General features: G+C 58.0%; 1 protein-coding gene across 4 annotated transcripts in view; it reads right to left on the bottom strand.

Annotated features, from left to right (window-relative positions):
- Positions 1-312: 312 nt before the first annotated feature.
- Positions 313-18,422, bottom strand: part of PRIMA1 (proline rich membrane anchor 1) — a 60,434-nt gene continuing 42,324 nt past the window's right edge. For 2 of the 4 annotated variants that reach the window (XM_046009052.1, XM_046009049.1), the window contains exons 4-5: positions 16,673-16,802; positions 313-3,538 (exon numbers count right to left, since the gene is read on the bottom strand). In XM_046009052.1, the coding sequence (XP_045865008.1) occupies positions 3,436-3,538; positions 16,673-16,802 (233 nt within the window). In that variant the 3' untranslated portion in view covers positions 313-3,435. Of the gene's footprint in view, positions 3,539-6,962; positions 7,133-11,182; positions 15,526-16,672; positions 16,803-18,422 lie in introns of those variants that run through there. The other 2 variants (XR_006818752.1, XM_046009051.1) reach the window with 2 other exon arrangements.

Genomic DNA, 18,422 nt, shown 5'->3' on the forward strand with positions numbered 1-18,422 from the left:
ACCGGCCTGTCCCGTCTGCCTGGCCCCCTGGGCCAACTGGTCACTCTCTTGTCAACTGAGTCAAGGATCAAGATGGCTGCCTGGGGGGAGCAGGGGCTGATTGGTACCCTAGGGTCCCCATCAGTGCCGGCCTTGGGGTATTCTGATAAAGCCATATGGAAATAAGGCCAGCGAGTCCCCGAGCCCAGCCCTGGGTTTATAGCAAAACGTCAAGAAAAGGGCACAGCCCCCCCCACTCAGCCCGATCTCTCCTTCCCACGCCCCCCACCCCCCGCCATAGAAGACAACAGACAGTCCTCTTTAAAGGTACGTTTTTACTGAAAATAAAAAAAGGCATGGTACTTTCTTCCTTGTAAAGAGCATCCAGCCTGCCTCTCCACCCCGGCACCGCCGGTCCTGCTCCCGAGGTGGTCTCCGCGCAAAATCCACAGGAGCGGCTCGCTGGTGGACAAGACGGCCCGGACTTCACGCTTGTCCACGGAGACAGAGCTCCTGCGGGCGAGAGCCCTGTCCCCGTGTGCGCTGGGCACACGTCAGGAAGGCAGATCTCAAGAAATGCACATTCATGCGTTAGAGAGCGCGCACGACCTGGGCTGTTGGAATCAGACTTTGTACAGATTCGCAGAGTACAGTGATTTTATATAATAGAGATCTCTTTAAATATATATATATAACGATATATAATATATATGTCTATATTTTTACAGCTATTAGTCTTTCTTCCAAAACTTGCTTTAGAAGCTTCTAAGGAACACCTAAAAACTCTGGGAGATCCTGTAGGCCATTCTAAGTTGGGCTCGACTAAGAGACGGTTAAAAAATATCTATTTGAGAAAAGGCGGAGAAGAAATGTGCATTTCGTTCTCGACCTCCAAGTTTGGGCTAGTCTGAGGATTGGTCTGTGTTAACGGGCTGCAGATACATTCCTTAAATAAAAGTTGTGAGCTCAAATACCAGGCCGTGTGGTTGTTTTCTTTTCTTCTTTTTTTTTTTTTTCTTGTCACTTTAGCCAAAACTCCGGTAAGGTTCCCTTGATGCCACGTGTGAGGGTTTCCAAACAGCCGCTTCTAGGTCTGGTGGGTTGACTTCTCACATCGATTCTTTTTTAAGAACTAGGTCTGTTCTTCTCTTGGTTTTCACTAACTGAGCGAGGAGAGACTTTACAAATGCGATTTGGGGGAATTTATGCACAAATGTTATCTCTTCCCAGAGCTCCGCTTGTATCCCCCAGGAAGGGGACAGGGGCCGCAGGGCACCATGGGTAGGTGTCAAGGTTCTCACGGGGGTGGGGGGACCTTGCCAGGGGCGGAAGGATTTGGCTAGTTGTAAAACCTCCCAGGTTGAAGCCAGGGTCAGGAAAGGTGGGACAAGTGGGATTGTGCAAAGCAGGCCTATGCCCTGCCTCCCTGATGTCTTTCCGGGCTGGCCATCCACCCCTCCATGGCCCCTTAGCTGGGATTTTCCCCTCTGACAGAGGGGGCCTGCCCATCCCCCCTGAGTCCAGGGTGGCACATGCTGGTGGCGGGGGTCCTGCCTGGGTATCTGCTCTGGGCACAAGCTGGGGACTCAGCGTGAGGCTGGAGACCGTCAGAGAAAGCGCCTCCCACACCCTTGGGGCTCTTGTCACCGGCTCTGCATCCCTTGGGGGAGTGGGAGGCGTGGGCAGAGAGGACTGCCCAGTGCCCACTGGCTGGGGGCACTGACCACGGCCACTGGCGGCAGGGTGCCATGCTCACGCAGGCAGGGGGAGCCAAACCCTAACCCAAACCCAAAACAGGTCCTCACACCCAAGGAAACTGAAAAGAACAAACACTTTCTGGGAGGGCCTGGGCCTGTCCTCAGCCTGTCCCTGCTGACCTGGCAGGGGGAGGACCCGGGTTAGGGTCCCAGCAAACTCACTTTCTCCCCTCTGCCCTCCAAAACACAATGGACCACAGACCACTCTGTGGGCACAAGGGTTCCAGGACGATGGAGTTCCAAGGTTCAGCCTGAACGGGGACTTGTTTTCTGTGAGGCTTACCTGGATGGGAAATTCTCACCGTGGCCCAAACACCCTCCAGGGAATTATGGCTTGATGGTCTGGAAGGTGGAGAGGGTCTACTCAGCTAAGTCCCCATGCAGAGAGAGGAGGACCACGACATGTGTCCAATTCCTTCTGAGCAACTGTGTGGGACGTGAGGGAACCACGGGGTCGGGAGTGTTCTCCCAGTCCGCCGGGGGAGGCCGAGCCACAGGCCACTGTCTCCACGGGGTTAGTCGTGTGCCCACAGGGCCCGTGGCCACCCGGGACACAGGCCAGTGGACCAGGATTACCAGGCCTAGAAGATCGTCCCCTTCCATCCTCTTCCTTCCCTTCATCCACCAACCCCTCCGGAGGTTTCAGCATGTTTTAAACACAAGACCTTGGGAAGAGACATTCAAAGGGGAGCACTGGGAGAACACTACCTCCCTGTGGGGGAGGGGGGCCGGGGGCTCTCAGGAGAGGGTCTGTACCTGGTCAGGGCTTTCGGGGTGTGGTGGGGGGGGTTGGTTGTCAGAGGACCCAGTGCCAGGGCAGGGCAGCCCAGCCCGGAGCGCCCACAGGGGCTTGGCACAGTGGCGGCCTCCGCCGGGTGAGGGCGGGGCCTGGCTCACACGCGGCAGGTGCTATGAGGCTCAGCTGCGGGGATGAGTCTGAGGACCGGCCGAGGAGCCTCTGTCCTTCCTGGCTCCCTGGCCTGGTGCTCAGCGAGCTGCTTTGCCCCTGAAAGGTCAGACACTAAAAGAGCTCCTCTGTCTGCTGCCAGGAGGGGCCTCTGCTGGCCAGGCTCACAGCCCTCCACGGCAGGGGGACAGGGGTCCCGAGCCAGGGGCCCTGGATGTGGGTGCGAAGGGGAGGAAGGAGGCAGGCCCCGAAGACTGAAGAGAGTGGCAGATGCAGTGACAGACAGATGTGTGGGAAGCACCTTTGGAAGGGGACGTCTCGTGGCTCTGCCGATGGCTTCTGTTGACGCATGGTGAATGGAGAAGTGGACGGGCTTGCTGGGGAGGAGGCGAGGTTTTCTGGCAGGGGAGTGGCCCCAGATCACCTTTCTCTTGGCCAAAGCAGGATGCCTCCCTGGCCCAGCACAGACAGACAGACAGACAGACTCCCCCCACTGCCTTTGTCAGAGCACGGCCGGGAGATGGGAAATCAAAGACAAGATGGGGAAGGAGATGTGCCTGGGGTGCGGAGCTGTCCCCAGGGGCTGCGTACAGGGGATCCTGGCTCAGCCCGGTGTCTGCGCTGCCTTGCTCGCGAGGTAACCGGGGTCAAGGCTGGGAAGAGGATGGTTTCTCCTTTGGAAGTCCTGGACAAGCCCAGCGTCAGGTCGGGTCCACTTGCTTTCCCGGGTCCACTAATGCCACCAGCGCCACCAATGTGCCCCTCTGGCCAGCGGGTCCAGGGTCTGTAGACTCACACCACGGCGCTGTTCACATCCACCCCTTTGCTGCTCTGCGAGGAGGTCATGGGATACTCAGCAACACTGGTACCATTCTCCTCTTTTCTCAGTGGTTTCCTGGGAGGGGAGGCAGGGACAGGCATGAATGACCAGTGACTGGGGGGAGGGGGGGGACCATGTCCTCTGATCTGGGTTAGCATCCTTGGGCAGCTGGTCCTGGCGGGGGCCAATCAGAAGCTGGAGGTGGTCTCAGCGAAGGTGACCACATCACGAGTGACGCACACCAGGGCATAGTTGAGAGGGAAATGGGCACTTTTCATAAGGAAGCGGGAACAGCAGGTGTGAATTGGGACTGTTCCGGACAAATGAGAATGGAGAATGTACAGTCAGCCTAGTAGGACGTTGTCAGGCTTTGATCGATCTCTTTGATTATGAGCAAGCAGATGTGAAGACGATTATCTGGGGGTGCAGGGTGAAAAGAGGAGAGGGGCCAGAGGTTGGATTTCGCAGCCCGGCCTCTACGTGGTCAGAGGAACGTGGAGAATGTGATGAAGAGGATGGTGGTGAAGGTGAGGCCGGGGGTGGTGATGGGCGGTTGAGGTGGCGGGAACAGTACTGTGAGTGGAGTCGGTGTGGAAGTGGTGATGATGGTGAGGCTGGTGTTTATGGTGGAGCGGGTGGGGGGCGTGATGGCGAGGGGGGCGGTGAAATGGTGGTCGTGTTGGTTGGTGGTCGTGGTAGGAATGGTGGAGACAATGGTGGCGGTGCCGGTTGTGGTGCTGGTGGTTCCGGGAATGGCGGTGGCCACGCGGCTGATGTCAGGAGCCCTGGCGACGGCAGAGGCGGTGAGGGTGGTTGTGTTGATGGGGGCAGAGGCGGCGGCAGGGAAGGTCCGGAGTCAATGGGCGCGCGCTAGCGCTCCTCAAACGCTCCACGCTGGGCCCCTTGAAGCTCATTCCAGAGGCTGTCTAACCCCGAGCGCCTGTTCTCTTAACCGTGCGCGGCTCAGGAAGGCTGGGAGGGAGGCTTTGAGAAGGCTCTTGCTCGCACGCGGAGGTTCCGCAGCGGCGGTCCTACTCTCTGGCCTGGCTTCAAGCCCACCTGCTCTCCGGCCCGGTTCAGGAGGGCCCCGGCCCCCGGCGCTAGGCCCGCTGGCTTCAGCCTCCCGATCCCGGCCACGCAGGCCACGGAGCCCAATCCCATGTTGCAATACTGTTGTCTCCTGGGGGACTCTGAGGCCCACGGGGTCGTAAGCTTAGTCACCTCCTGTGTCCCCACGACCGCTAGGGCTGAGCCTGACCTGGCCTTTGTTGTGTGTTGTCTAAATTGAACGTCCCTGGCCATCTTTGAAAGCCTGGCGTTTGGTTGCTTCTGCCTTCTCAAACGTCCCTAGAGCCTCCCCAAACCCAGGCTGCAGAGGACGGTACTCGGTGACCAGCTGGGTGCCTGTGGGATGAATCTTGGGTGGATTAGTTTAGGGGAGGCAGGGTGAAGGGAGGTTATGGGTAGTGTCATGGGTGGGATTATCAGGCCTGCTCGGAGGCGACACCTCGAGATCACATCTATGACCTGTTCCCTATTGTCTTGCAGGAGAGTTAGCTCTCAAAACCCAGAGAGAAACCCAAAGCGCACTCACTCTGGGTGTCAGGCTTAGCCACGGTGGCTTCTAGAAATGAGAGCTACAAAACAGCACTTCTTCCTGGGGCCCATCGCCCTTTGTGCAAAGCACTCTCGGTTACAGACTTTCTTGTCCCTTCTCACAGTGGCCCCCAGAAGGAGCTAGGCCTGGGGTTAAGGGATTCATTTCATGGGGACACTGATGCTTAAGGAGAGCTGTGACTTGCCCAAGGACCCCCAGCTGACGGGTGTCAGGGCCTGGACCACCCCCTGCTCCTACCATAACCTGGTCCAGACATCTTCCCATTAAGTCAGCATTCCCAGCAGGCCTTGCCCCCAACACAGGGGGGCCCCATCAGCTCAGGAAGCCATCTTCCACCTTCCTCCTGGAGCACTCCAAAAATTCTCAAGAGCCTCCAAGAGCTCTCATTTTGCTTGAACCCAGCACATCCCAAGAACCCCATTTTTGGAGGCGCTCAGGGACACTCTCCAGAACCCCCAGGTTTGTAGGGGTCAGACAGTTGCCTTGTTTGTGATGGGCTTGTGGAAATGACAGCCTCTGTCCCTGGGCCTGTTTCTCCTCCGTCTCCTTCCTCTCTCTCCTGGGCCACCCACCCCTTTCCAGGGGCTTCGAGCAGCTCTGACTTTGCTGTGTGGGCTTCGTTCCCGACTCTGAATTTGCATGGCCTGGGAAATTGGGCTGGATGTGCATTTCCATTTGTCATCCATCTACAAAGGGGAGGACGGACATCAGAATCAGGATTCCAGGAAATAGGGACAGACAAAAATCTCGGAGCCCAAACCCACACTGCTTTTCTCCCCAATAAATGATCAATCTTGGGCTTGGTCTAAAAAAAAAGTCAACCAGAGTAGGTCCAGCTCAGGGGCAATGAGGCTGAAGGGCTTTCCAGAGTGGATAATGGAGAGATGAAGAAAGGGGTCTGGCACTCCCATGGAAATGGACAAGGTATGGAGGGTACAGAGTTTCCGCCTGTTTCGGATGAGGGTAGACAATCAGCAGGATTTCTTCCGCCAGGAGAAGAGGTGGAATTTCTAAAGCCAGCTGCTGGCTAGGAGACCTCTTTGTGTTCCCCAGGGCCTTGGAGGAAAAGGTTGGCAGAGAGGGCCTGGCAGGAAGCAAGCCTGGCTGGAGGGACACTGAGGACAAGGCAAGGAGACAGCCCCACAGCCTTCTCAATGGCTCCGGCCACTTCCCAGGCAGGAAAGGACAAAGGGGGTCTGGGCACGGGCTTCACCCAGCAAAGTGGCACCTGTGACTGCTGCAGCACCCCTCCCCCACCCCCACCCCAGGAGCATTCCAAGAGTCTGGGCACTGCAAGGGGAGCGGGGGAGGGGGGGTCACTGTCCCAAGGAGTGTCCTGAGAAATGGACCTGGTCTGTTCCCCTCCTCCACCAGCAGAGCCCCCAACCACTGTACTCTCTGGGCTGCTGCCCCAGCCCACTCCCAAAGCCCTTCTGGGATGCACAGAAGCCCGGTGGAATCTGGGGTTTTAGCTACAGCGGGAGATGGCTCTGCCTTGCCCCTTCCCGCACTGTCCTTCCCCTAGCAGGGGACTTCATGGTGACGCTGCCCCAGCGCCGGGATATCCCAGCTCAGTAAACCCAGGCCCCACCACTTCCAGCTGTGTGATCCTGGGCAAGCCACTTAACCCCTCTCTGCATCAGTTTCCTGGTCTACAAAATGGGCACAAGAATGGTGTCCATTTCATAGGCTTGTGGGGAGGATGAAATACGTTAACGTGGGTTAAGCACTTAAATGGGCATCTGGCATATAGCAAGGGCTCCATAAGTGTTTGTTAGCTCTCAGTACTGCTGTTGGAAAGCTGTCAGCGGGGAGCTGTCCCAGGTAGGGGAGAGGGGATTGGCGGCAGCCAGCGCTCTCCAGTCGGCACAGACCTCCTACCTAATGGGTGGCCCGTGGGGCTCCAGAAATGCCAGAGAGGCTCACTAGACCCAGCCTGGGTCTGCAGCGCCGTGAGCCAGCCAGGGCTGATCCTGCTAAGCCAAAGAAGGCCATCTGCACCCTGGTGCAGGAAGGGATGGCCACAGATGATGCCCTACAAGGCCTGGTTCCTAAAACCAAGAGAAAGGGGAGTGAGCTTTTCCTTGGCCATGCCCAGGATTCCTGCCTGGCAGAGGGAGGGTCCTCCACTCTGAGACCCCTTCTTTCCCTTGCTCTGGGCTGGGCAGCAGCAGCCCCTGGGCGCCACGCTGACAGCCCGGGGCACTCAGGCCTGAACCATGGCCTCTGCAGAAGACACGACCGCCCGCACGGTCTGGCCTGGGCAGGGAGGCCCGGGACCCAGGCGCCCCTCCCCGGTCCTGCTGACAGTGATATGACACATCCCACCACCAGCCGGCTGCTCCTGCTGGGGGAGCTGGAAACAAAGACAGCTTGGAGGAGCCCGACAACGAAGGGTTGCCCGCTCGCTCCTTGTCTCACGCGCCCCACGGAAGGGTCTGTTTTCCGTGAGGTTTAGAGGTCTCTGACTCCCTCTTCTGAAAGCATCCATCCGCCCCCGCACGGACCCCCGAAGCACATGCTCAAACGAACCCACCCACCCGCACACACACCCCCCACCACGACACACACACACACACATACGAGAGTGCCCGCACACTCATACCCACTCACACCCTTCACACACACACCCCCTTCCACGACGAGATGCCTTGTCGCCCGCAGGCTTCTCCAAGCCTGGGTCAAGAAGCCAGAAAAAGCCTTCGCGGGCCACCCAGGGTAGCTGCTGACCGTAAGGAGCAGCGGCCTCATTTCTTAACCCAGCTCATCTCCTCCCCTCCTCCCCTGTGTGAAGGTGAGTCAGGCTGCAGCAGATGGGCGTCCTCACCCTCCGACCGAGCCCCGGGTTGGACCACCTCCCCGCGGCTTCCTCGATTAACCATGTCTGGCTGAGCAAGCTGAAGGCAGGTGATGATGAGGCTCACGGGCTGGGCATTTGGTTCTCACTCCAAGGGTGGTGCGGAGCCATCCGAGGACTCCTTAAAACCGAGAACTCCTGCCTTACCCCTCGTCCGGTCCCACGACCTCCAGCCAGCATGTCTACAGCGATGAATTCAGGGAGGGATGGAGCTTCCTGGAGACAAAAGGGCCCCGAGAAGCAGGGACCGCTCTGGCTCTCCCAACCACGGGCACTGAGTGTGCCCTGTCCGCCTGCCTTTCTGGCCATGATTGGCCTACAGTGCCACATGTCCCCCTCGTGCCCACCCACCCCCACCATACAAAGCTGCCAACCCCTGCTGCCGGCCTCCCACCATCAGGACCTCGATCTCCCATAACAGCAGGTGGGTCCCCTGTTGGTGGCAGGGCGAAGGGGCATAGATGAGCCCAGACGAGCATCTCAGCCCCGGGCAGATGGGGACACACGGGGCCCTCGCCCTTCCGGGCCCCATCTCTTCCCCTTGGAGGGCGGACTGTGCAAGTGGTAAGGATGAGAGATACCGTCACCTGCGGGACTCCAGAGAAGCCTGGGTGTTGACCCCACCACTGGGGAAAAGCAAGCCCTGGGCCACCTGGAGGGTGACGGTGGGCCCCGGAGGAAAGACCACCAGCTCCGGAGTTGGAAGACTGAGTCTTGGTCCTGCAACAAAGCCCAAGACTCCACTGCCTGAATCCAGCCAGGTCGCGAAGGAGGTAAGATGGTCTCAGAGCGGTCACGGTCACATATCCGTGCGCAGCACTCGGCGGAGGTGGTCCCTCCTCGAAACACACCAGCTTTGACTCAACTCACAGGACGGTCAGACGCGGTGTTCTTGATGGCCAGCCGGAGAGGCTGGATTTGGAGCCTGGGGGTTGCTGTCGTCACAGGAATGTACAGAGGCAGCAGGGAGCAGTGACAGATGGGAACAGCCGAGACCTCAGTGTCCAGTCACTGTCGTGGGCCCCGCCGGCCCAAGAGATTTGGGCAGAGAGAGCTCCAGTCTCAAGACTCCGGGGATCCGAGGTGCCTTCAAGGTGAACGTCTCGCTTCCGGGAGTTCATGGGAGATGCGGCCGGATGAGGATGTCCCACTCCCGTCCCAGTCCCTGGGCCCTGCCTCGTCTTCCTCCTGCCCCGCTCTGATCCTGACTGTGCAGGCCTGCAGGGGCCAGGGGGAGAGGGCCGGGCCGGTGGTGTGTGCACCGGGGCCGGGGAGGAAGGGGAGGCAGCAGATGGCGAGGTGGGGGGAAGAACTGCCCGAGTATGTCAGGCCCCGGGGGTGGGAGGCAGGTCACTCGGGGCATGAGGAGGGGGCGCTGAGTCACTGCCCACGCACGCCAGCCCCCAGCCAGAGGCTAGCAAGAAGCCCGAGGACAGCAAGAAGGCAAAAGGCACTACCGGGGCTTAGAGGGAGCGGAGCGGAGTGCGCGGGGCGGGGGAGGAAGCCCAAACCGGCGGAGGGGAGGGGCCAAGCAGTTAAAACCCGGGCCTGCTGTCTCCGCCCTAACCCAGGCGGAGAGAAAAAAACCGAGTCCACTGAAATTCTCCATAGTGTTTGCTCATCTAAAAGGTAGGGTCTGGGGGCCCCTGGGTGGCTCAGTCAGTTAAGCATCCAACTCCTGATTCAGCTCAGATCATGATCTCAGGGCTGGGAAATCGACACCCCCCCCACTCTGTGCTCAGCGGGGAGTCTGCTTAGGATTCTCTCTCCTTCTGCCCCTCCCCTCCGCCCCAGCTTGGGCTCTCTCTTAATAAATAAATAGATAGATAGAAGGAAGAATCTGGCAAGTCTCTATCAACAAGCCTCCATTCAAGCCACCGAAGGTCATGGAAGAGCGACTGTGCACCAGAGGCCATAGGGCAGCGAGATGAGGGAGACAAGACGGCGGCTCCCTGCTCTGATGTGTGTGCAAGTGTGCACGTGCTCGTGCACACGGCCCTCACACACACGCGGGGCCTTCACACATGCACGCGCAAACACCAACGTTAACCTGCCTAGAGCAGAAAGCAGAATCGTAAACTGGAAAGCTCCAGCCGCAGGGCGGGGGCAGGGAAGAAGGATCTAGAGCGGCCTGCGATGCTGTCAGAGGAGGTGGCGTCTGAGCTGGGGCCCGAGTGAGGAGCAGCGAGGGCTGAGCTGCGACAGGAGTGGCAGCGGCGTGTGGCTCGAGGGAGCTCCCTGCGGGCTCGAGGAGCACCGTGGGGGCTGGGACCTCAGCCAGCTCTCTTCCCCGGCCGGGACTCAGTTTCCTCCCGTGACACAGACGGTCTGACTCATTCTGGCTCAGACCCCATAGGAAACTCGCTTCCCCCACTCTGTGGCCCTCCAGGCAGACCCGGCACCTCGGGATGGATCACCTGAAGTAGCAGCGCCCAGGGAGAGGAGGTGTCGCTGACTTCAGGGCAGCAAGCACATGGCCGCGCACGAGGGGACGGGGCTGCAGACAGTTCGCTGTTGTGCTAAGGTAGCTGCTAGTCACGACCCCCACCTGGGAGGCCCCTGTGGGCAGGGGAGGAGGACAGGGACGGGGCACTGTTCTACACGTCTGTGGGACCCCCCACCTGGGAGGCCTCTGTGGGCAGGGGAGGAGGACAGGGACGGGGCACTGTTCTACACGTCTGTGGGCCGAGGGAGGCTGCTGAGCCTCTCTTCTTGGAAAGTCAACAGATAAGGTGCGAAATGGGAAGAAAATCCTCATAGTCGTACACAGCTGACACCCAGAAGCCCTTGTCTCCCAAGAATGCGGCTGCAGGGAGAGAGGGGGACAGCCGGGAGACTATCGTCTTTCTTAACAGGCTTGTAGCACGTTTGATGTTTTGAACCACGTGTGTATTACCGCAATAAAAATTTTAAAAGGTGGTTGTGGATGTAGGAAGCCCTAACCTTTCTTTCGAACCATAAAGCTGCGTCAGGAGGCAGGCACAGCACTCTGACTCCTGGGGTGCAGGAGCACCCCCTCTCCCAAGCTCTTCTCTTTCCTCCAGTTCTCTCGGATTTTCGCCCTCCTTCATAGCACTCAGGTTTTAAAAGCACCTTATTTATTTATTTATTTGCGTAGCAGCTATTTTTAAAAAAAGATTTTACTTATTTTGAGAGAGAGTGAGAGAGAGCCTGAGCTGGGGCAGGGGCGATGGAGGGAGAGAAGCGGACTCCCCGCTCAGCCAGGAGTGGGACGCAGGGCTTGATCCAAAGACCCTGGAATCGGGACCTGACCTGAAGGCAGAGGCCTACTGGACTGAGCCACCCAAATCCGCACGCGTGCGCGCGCGTGTGCATGTGTGTGCATTAATCCACATACTCCACCAGGGAAGGGGTGAGGTCTCTCCCGTGTATCTCTACATCCCTCGCACCTAGTCTAGTCCCCAGCATATGGTAGGCGCTCCATATGTGTTTGGAGACCAAGCCGAGGAGCACCAAGGCCCCGCAACAGTGTGCGTTCCCCGGGCACCCTCGGAGTGGAGCTCACTCCCACGAGCAGCACGCTTGCCCCCTGCCTGCTAGCAACGGTTTGTGGGATTGGCCACAGCCCATCTGCAGCCTCTTATCTCCTGTCCACCAGTACCCTGTAAATCAGAGCAAGACGGCCATCAAGAGGCTTAACGGCAAATTGATGGCAGAAGGTGAAGGTCCATGCCACACACGGATGCCCGGAGGAGGAGGAAAGGTGCTCTTGGTGCGCCTGGGGTGCGGGCGTGACTCAAGGCGGGAGGCCTGGTGGGGATGGGAGTCATCTCTCTGCAGCCTAAGTGTTCTCTGCACCAACGAGGCGGCTGTCAGAGAAGGTGCAAATGTGCCCCAGGACAGAGTCCATGGGCCTGTGATCTTCCTCCCACTGACCTAACAGGGCTCTGAGGCTTGGGCCTCCTCCCTGTGCCCTGGCGTTTTGTCTTGGTGACTCCCACCAATCACTGCTTATTGGAGGTCTCCACCTTGTCCCGGACCAACATCTTCTTTCCTTGTGTCTGCTTTCCATGATTTCCCCTTGGTTGTCCCTCTGGATACTCCTCTCCCGAGGGTGGTCTGTTCAACACCGACTGCTCCCCGCTACGAGGTGTGCATCTAGACGGCAGGGACTGTGCCCAAAGCACCCATGACGGGTGCCCCCATGCCAAGCACAACCCCACTGCCTGGCCTAGACCTTGGCAAGCATTTCCATCAGCATTTATACCTCTGAGCAGTGAAATCTCCTACTGGCAGTCCTCCGGCCATCTAGGGATGGACACAAAGGCTCAGGAGCTGGACAGAGACTGAGAGGACCCTCGTTTTCCGGGTAAGGAAACAGGGGAGGGCAGCGACACTCACTGAGCTGGGAGGCAGCTGGGAACGGAGCTCAGAGGTCTGGACTCCCAGTCCCAGGTTCTTGTAACAACTCCCGGCTCTCTGAGGCCATGTGCGTGCCAGGCCTGGGGGTGGGGAGGAGGCCTGAGGGGAGGCACGAGGGTACAGAGCACCCAAAGGCTTTGGGGCTCCATCACCCTTGCAGCTGGGAATGAAGGAGCCTGAGGGCACAATCCGTTAAGCACCTGACTCTTGGTTTCAGCTCGGGTCATGATCTCAGGGTCTTGGGATCTAATCCCACGTCGGGCTCAATGTTCAGCTCGGAATCTGCTTGGGACTCTCTCTCAAATAAACAAATAAATCTTAAAAAGAAAAAAAGAAGCTGCTCACAGAATGCTCATGGCAGGGAGGCCACTGAAGGGTGAGCTGTGTGGGTTCCCATGGCCCGGCACCCGGCAGAGTTTGGGGTCACTGGCAGGGGATGTGGGGGCCACTGCATGAGCTAGTCCCAGGGTGAGCAGCTCCCCTTCTGAGCCCCTTGGTCTGATTCACTCCCTTCCCCTTCCAAGAAACCTCTCAGTGCCCTGAGTCTGGGGGAGGTGCCCCTCCTTGGGCTCCCCGCTTTAGAGCACCCCCGACCCCCAAGCACCACATCACCCAGCTCAGAGCGGGGACTCTGGGTGCATTCGCTGACTCACAGGCTGCAGTTTGATTCACTGAGTCTATGAGGAGGAAGTGCTTGTTCCACCCCACCTCCCAAGGTCATGGCCAGTGAGAGCACCACAGGGTGTCTCTTCTGCACCTGTCCCTGCCTCCTCCCGTTCCTGGGGAGGCCTGTGGACCCTGCAGCCTGAACCCCAGCTGCCAAGCCAAGCTGGAGTCTCCAGAGCCACCATGCTACCCCACTGGTTCTAGAACCATCCTCCCAGCAATCTGGCTCCCAAAGGCTGTGTTGGGGTCATTCACAAGGATCTCTCGAAAATCCTCCCCTAGGACTCCAGGCTGTGAGAGTTAAAAAAAGACCCGGGTTTATCACTGACTTTTCCTTTTAATGGTTTTACAGTGACATGAAATGCTTTTGTTTCCTGAGAGAAGAGGCATGTTTCAAATGAATTATTAACCAAAAAGAATTGGCCGTGAGCAAGAAATCCTCCATTGACTCTGGAGACAAATGCAGACAGACAGCTGGCTGGCAAGATGCTATCTCTTACCGCCCCTGGCAGAGGTCAGCCCGGGCAGCGGCAGGGGCCATCTGCTCCCCGACACAGCTCTAACTTGGGCTGCCCCCTTCTCCCTCTCCCGAGGGGTTAAGCCTCTCCCACACAGGCTTCCTTTCAGGCCAGTTCTGGGAGTGTTGGTCTCTGTTTCTTGGCCTCCACTTGACCCTGAACGAGCCCCCTCCAGTCACTGACTGTCTGTCCTTGTGGGCTGGGATGACGAGGGCTGGGTCTTCTTCCCCTGTCCCAGGGACCCCGGGGGCTGTGGAGGAGCAGACACCGTGCTCGGTGTCCTCATCTTTACGTCTACCCCCGGGCACCCACTTCGTCCTCCCCCTGCCCTGTGCCCTGGGAGGCCGATGCCTACCACTGCGTGTCCTGGGTGCCCCAGTTCCTCAGGTTTGGCCAGTGAGAAGCACCCTCAGGAGATGAGGGAGGGTGGAGAGGGTGGGCTGTGTCTCCCCTACCTTTCCTGTCTGGGGGCTCATCTCCATCTGTTCCAACCACAGCTCCTGCTGAGTGGCCCCTCTTGAGTCTCAGGTTCTCCAGGCTCTCTAGTTCCTGTGGCATCATTTCCTCCCCTTGTCCTGGTCCTCGGGACGCTGATGGCCCCCACTGCTACAGGTCCTCGAGTGCTTCACCCATCCCCTTTACTCCCAGGACCAGCCCAAACTCCTGGAGGAAGCCCCGCCCACACCCCCTGGATGGGAGCCACGCCCACACCCAGGGAAAGAGCCCAGCCCACACTCCTGGAGGGAGCTCCGCCCACACCCTGGAGGACGCCCCGCCCACACCCCCCTGGATAGGAGCCATGCCCACACCCCTGGAAGGGATCCACTGAGCCATGGGGCCTGAGTTCTGTGTCTTTCCAGGCCATTGACAGATCCCGGAACCAAGAGCTCAGAGCCTGTGAAAGGGGACAGAGGGCAGACAGGAGGCCCCTAAGGCTGCTCTGAGGGGAGGTGATGGTGCACCCGCACACGCCCTCCTGGGAGACCCCCAGCTCCGCTGAAAGCAAGCCCACCACGGCCACAGTCGTAGTGACGTGAGTTGGCTCTTCTCTTGCCCTCCTGATGTCGGAACAGACGGTACGTTTCTTCAGAAGTCTGGGGCAGACAGGGAAGTGGCCCGAGAATGCTGCCTGTCTCTGAGGGGAAGGCCAGTGGGAGGGGTGTCCTTGAAGTGACAGTGGCCCCCTCCCTGGCAGGGCTACTGATGAGTCTTGGATGCTCTTCCTGGCAAACCTCCAGGAGCTCCCTGTGCCCACCGAGTCCCAAAAAGCTGCTCACCTTGGCGGGCCAAGCCCCTCCCCCACCAGGCACACCCTCCAACCTCATCTCCCACGGTCCAGGAGCTTCCTGGTGTCCTGGCGCCTTTGCTCACACTGGTGCCTTGGTCTGGAAAGCCTCCCTGCTCTGCTTCTCAAAAGCCTCCTCCCACAGCAGCAGGCTCTCGGCTCAAACGCTCTATCATCTGGGTCCGAGTTAGCCATGACTCTTCTGAGCACTGCCATAGGCTGCCAGCAAGCCTCCCACAGCCTCCTCGCCGCCTGCCTTGTACCGCGGTCATGGCCATATGCGTCTCCACCCCCCACCGCCCTTCAGTCCGGTGAGCTGCCCACAGGCACAGTCTGGATCTTATCTGTCTCTGTCCTCAGAGAGCCAGGCACACAGTAGGTGCCAGTGAACCACCTGGGTGGGAATCGGGCTGGCTGTATCGCCAGGGAGTCTCCCAATGCATCTACCTTGGTTTCCAAGGCCAGGCCTCCCCCTGAACTTCAGGGTCTGGGAGACTCGGGCCTTTCTGTCCCCATCCTCCTATCCTCTAAGGAGCACAGCCACACCCCAGGTACCCGGGCGCCCTTGAGGAAGGGCAGACGAGAATAATGAGGTCTGTTCTTTGCTCAGTACAAGTGATACGGAGGCACGGTCAGGGCTGGGCTTTGGAGTCATGTTCAAATCTGGAGTCCACTGTTCCCTGGTTGAACCATCCTGGGCAGTTCCCTTCACCCCCTTTGAACCTGGTTCCTCGTCTGTAAAATGCAGCAGATTGGAAAAAGTTGCGACAAAGATGAACTAAGGGAATGTTAGGGGGCCCAGAAGGCCCCCTGCCCCTCCCCCACTTGCTGGAGACCCTGGGCCACAGCTACTCCCTTGAGACTTGTCATGGTTTTTGGACATTATCTGGCAGCTTGAGAGCAGGGGGCAGAAGGGGCTCTTGGCCAGGACGGAGATCCCCAGGGCTTGGCCGGTCCACCTGGAGCTGCCGTGCCTGGGCCCTGTCCTCCTTGTGTCTTGCCATCTGGCCGGTCCCCCTCCGTGCCTCGTTGTCAGACTTTTAACCTGATGCTTTACTCTTTCTGCTTTTGAATTATTCAAGTGAAATCACATAGAACAATGAATCAAAAGGATAAAGTGAAATAGTTTAGATGTTAGGATTGTTCTTAATAGAGACCCCCTAACTTTGGGCCTCCGGGAAATTTCAAAACCTTTATTAGAAATATAATGAACAATGCCTAAGACCTTTAGGTGTTTTGCAACATTTTTGTTCGTCTTTTGACTCTATCTTCCCCCAAGTTCCGGGGAAGCTGGGGAGAGGGGGGCATTTTTGGAGGCCGGGCAGCCTGGAGGTTAGGGGACCTATGGGGGAGCTGCTGTGCAGGGGGCGGGGAGGAGGTGTTCATCCCATGGCCCATTCTACCAGCCTTAGGGGCCCCAGATACAGCTTAAACCTCCTCAGACCCCAACGGCAGCCACACTCGGCTGCAGACCCCAGCTCTACAAGGCAGGTGGTGACTGTGATCATTTTTGAAAGGCAGAGTGAGTTGGTCCTTTTTTGTTCTGAACCAGTGTCTGCATTTAAATCCGACTCCAAAACCAATGCCAAACCAGTTCGATGCCAAACCAATAGGGCGCCTCCCTCCAGTGGCTCCATCCCCCACCCTGCAAGGATATGGGGACTCCCGGGTCCTAGGTGCCTAGAGTGAGCTCCCCAAGGCAGGGCCTGTTACTTCCAGGTGGGGTCACTATAGACGGTAGATAGACAGATAGACATTCACTATTCACTGCTTATTAAATGCTTAACAATGTTCAGGGCTTGAAGAAACATGTGGGGGTGGGCAGAGCGGCCCCCGGCCCGGGCAGAGCCCCCTCCAGGCTCAGAGCTCTGTGAGCACTCACCTTTTGATGGCTTTGTAGCAAACGATGACGAGCACGGTGAGAAACACCAGGGAAGCGCAACATACCGCGATGACGATGGCCAGCCCCGACCACCAGCTTTCCTCCGCGGGGCACGAGGTAGAGTTGGGGGCTGAAAGACAGTACCGTGCTGAATCTCCCCGGGATGGGAGGAGCAGGTGATGGCTGCGTCAGAGGGGGACCGTTGTGGGTAACACCGAGGGTGTGGCCTCCCCCTCACCCATCCTCCGCCTTTCCAGGATGAAGGCTCTGGGACCTGTCCCGCTGTCTCCACCCCCACCCGGCGGCAGGTGACATCATGGCTGGCCCCCCGCCAGACACGTGCTCCGAGCAGGGGTGAAGCGCCGAGGCCCGGGCCATCCATCCTTCCTTGGCATGAGCTAACTGACAGCAGGGTCAGGTTTAATTTCCCATGAAAAATAACAGAACATCTCATTCTCTCAGTTGAGGCATTAAATCCACTTCCTCCCAGGGTGGGGGTGGGGAGCAGGGCTCCCAGGACGCACCGGGCAGGAGGAAGGAGAGAAAGTGTGGGAAGCCGATTCCTTCTAAGAGGCAGGCTCTCTCCCTTCTTGGATCTGGCCCACGCAGTGAGGACCCACCGCTGCCTCCGTTTGCACAGGTGGCCAAAATCTGGAAAAGTCTGTCACTGACAAAGCATCTGATCCTGGATGCCATTGGGCCCTTTGGGCATTACTCAATCCATGGAGTCTCTGGGGGGGGGGGTGAACCTGTCCTCCCCCTGCTTCACTCTTCTGAGAAAAGCAGTGACATCATGCAGCCTCATCCCAGAGGCTCTGAAAGATCCGGACACAACTGGAAACAAGTGCCACGAATTACAAAAGAAATTTGGGGGCGGGGGAGGAAGGAGAAAAAGAAGGGAGAAGCGGGAGGGAGGAAAAGGGAGAGGGGGCTTGTGAGGAAGTGAGGGACAGATGGATGGACAGATAGACACCTACTAGCTCTGGGCATGTCTTCAAGACCAGTGATTGTATGTCAAGGATCCAAACCATGCCCCAGGCTCTGTGAGCACTGAATGACAGACACCTTCAGGGGCACCACAACACGTGGGGAATAAATGAATGATTTCCCATCATCTCCATCGTCATTCTTGTCATGGACGTTGTTGTTGCCATAATCATCAAGATGCAAATCCCATAGGGGACTCTTACACTTTGGAAGTGTGTAGTCTGATCGGCTTGGACAAACGCATCCACCTGCCTGAGCCACACCGCTATCATGACATAGAATATTTCCATCACCCCAGAAACTTCCCCTGGGCCTCCTTCTAGTCAGTCCCTGCCCACAGGCCACCCCTACTCTGCTTTCTTAAATCATCGATTAGATTTGCGTGTTCTTGAAAGTCAGAAAACGGAACCAGGCAGTGTGTATTTTTTTGCTCCCTTGGTTCAGCAAAATGTTTTTGAGATTCATCCACAAATTTCTGTAGTTCTTTCTTTCTTTCTTTCTTTTTTAATTGCGGAGTGGTATTCCCATCTGTGAATAAACCACAATTTGTTGTGGATCCCTAGGCTATTTTCAGGTTTTGACTTCTGTGGCGAAAGCTGCTAGAAACAATTGCGTACGTGGCATTGACGTGTCTTCATGTTTTTCTTGGCTAAACATCTGGGAGTGGGGGCTGGCCGGGTCCTAGGGGGTGTGTGCGAGTAACTTTATAAGGAGCTGCCATGCTTGTTTTCCCAAGTGCTTTTTCCCTTGCACGTGCCTGCCG

Source organism: Meles meles, chromosome 6 (assembly GCF_922984935.1).
Source record: "Meles meles chromosome 6, mMelMel3.1 paternal haplotype, whole genome shotgun sequence".
In the NCBI taxonomy this organism is placed as follows: domain Eukaryota; kingdom Metazoa; phylum Chordata; class Mammalia; order Carnivora; family Mustelidae; genus Meles; species Meles meles.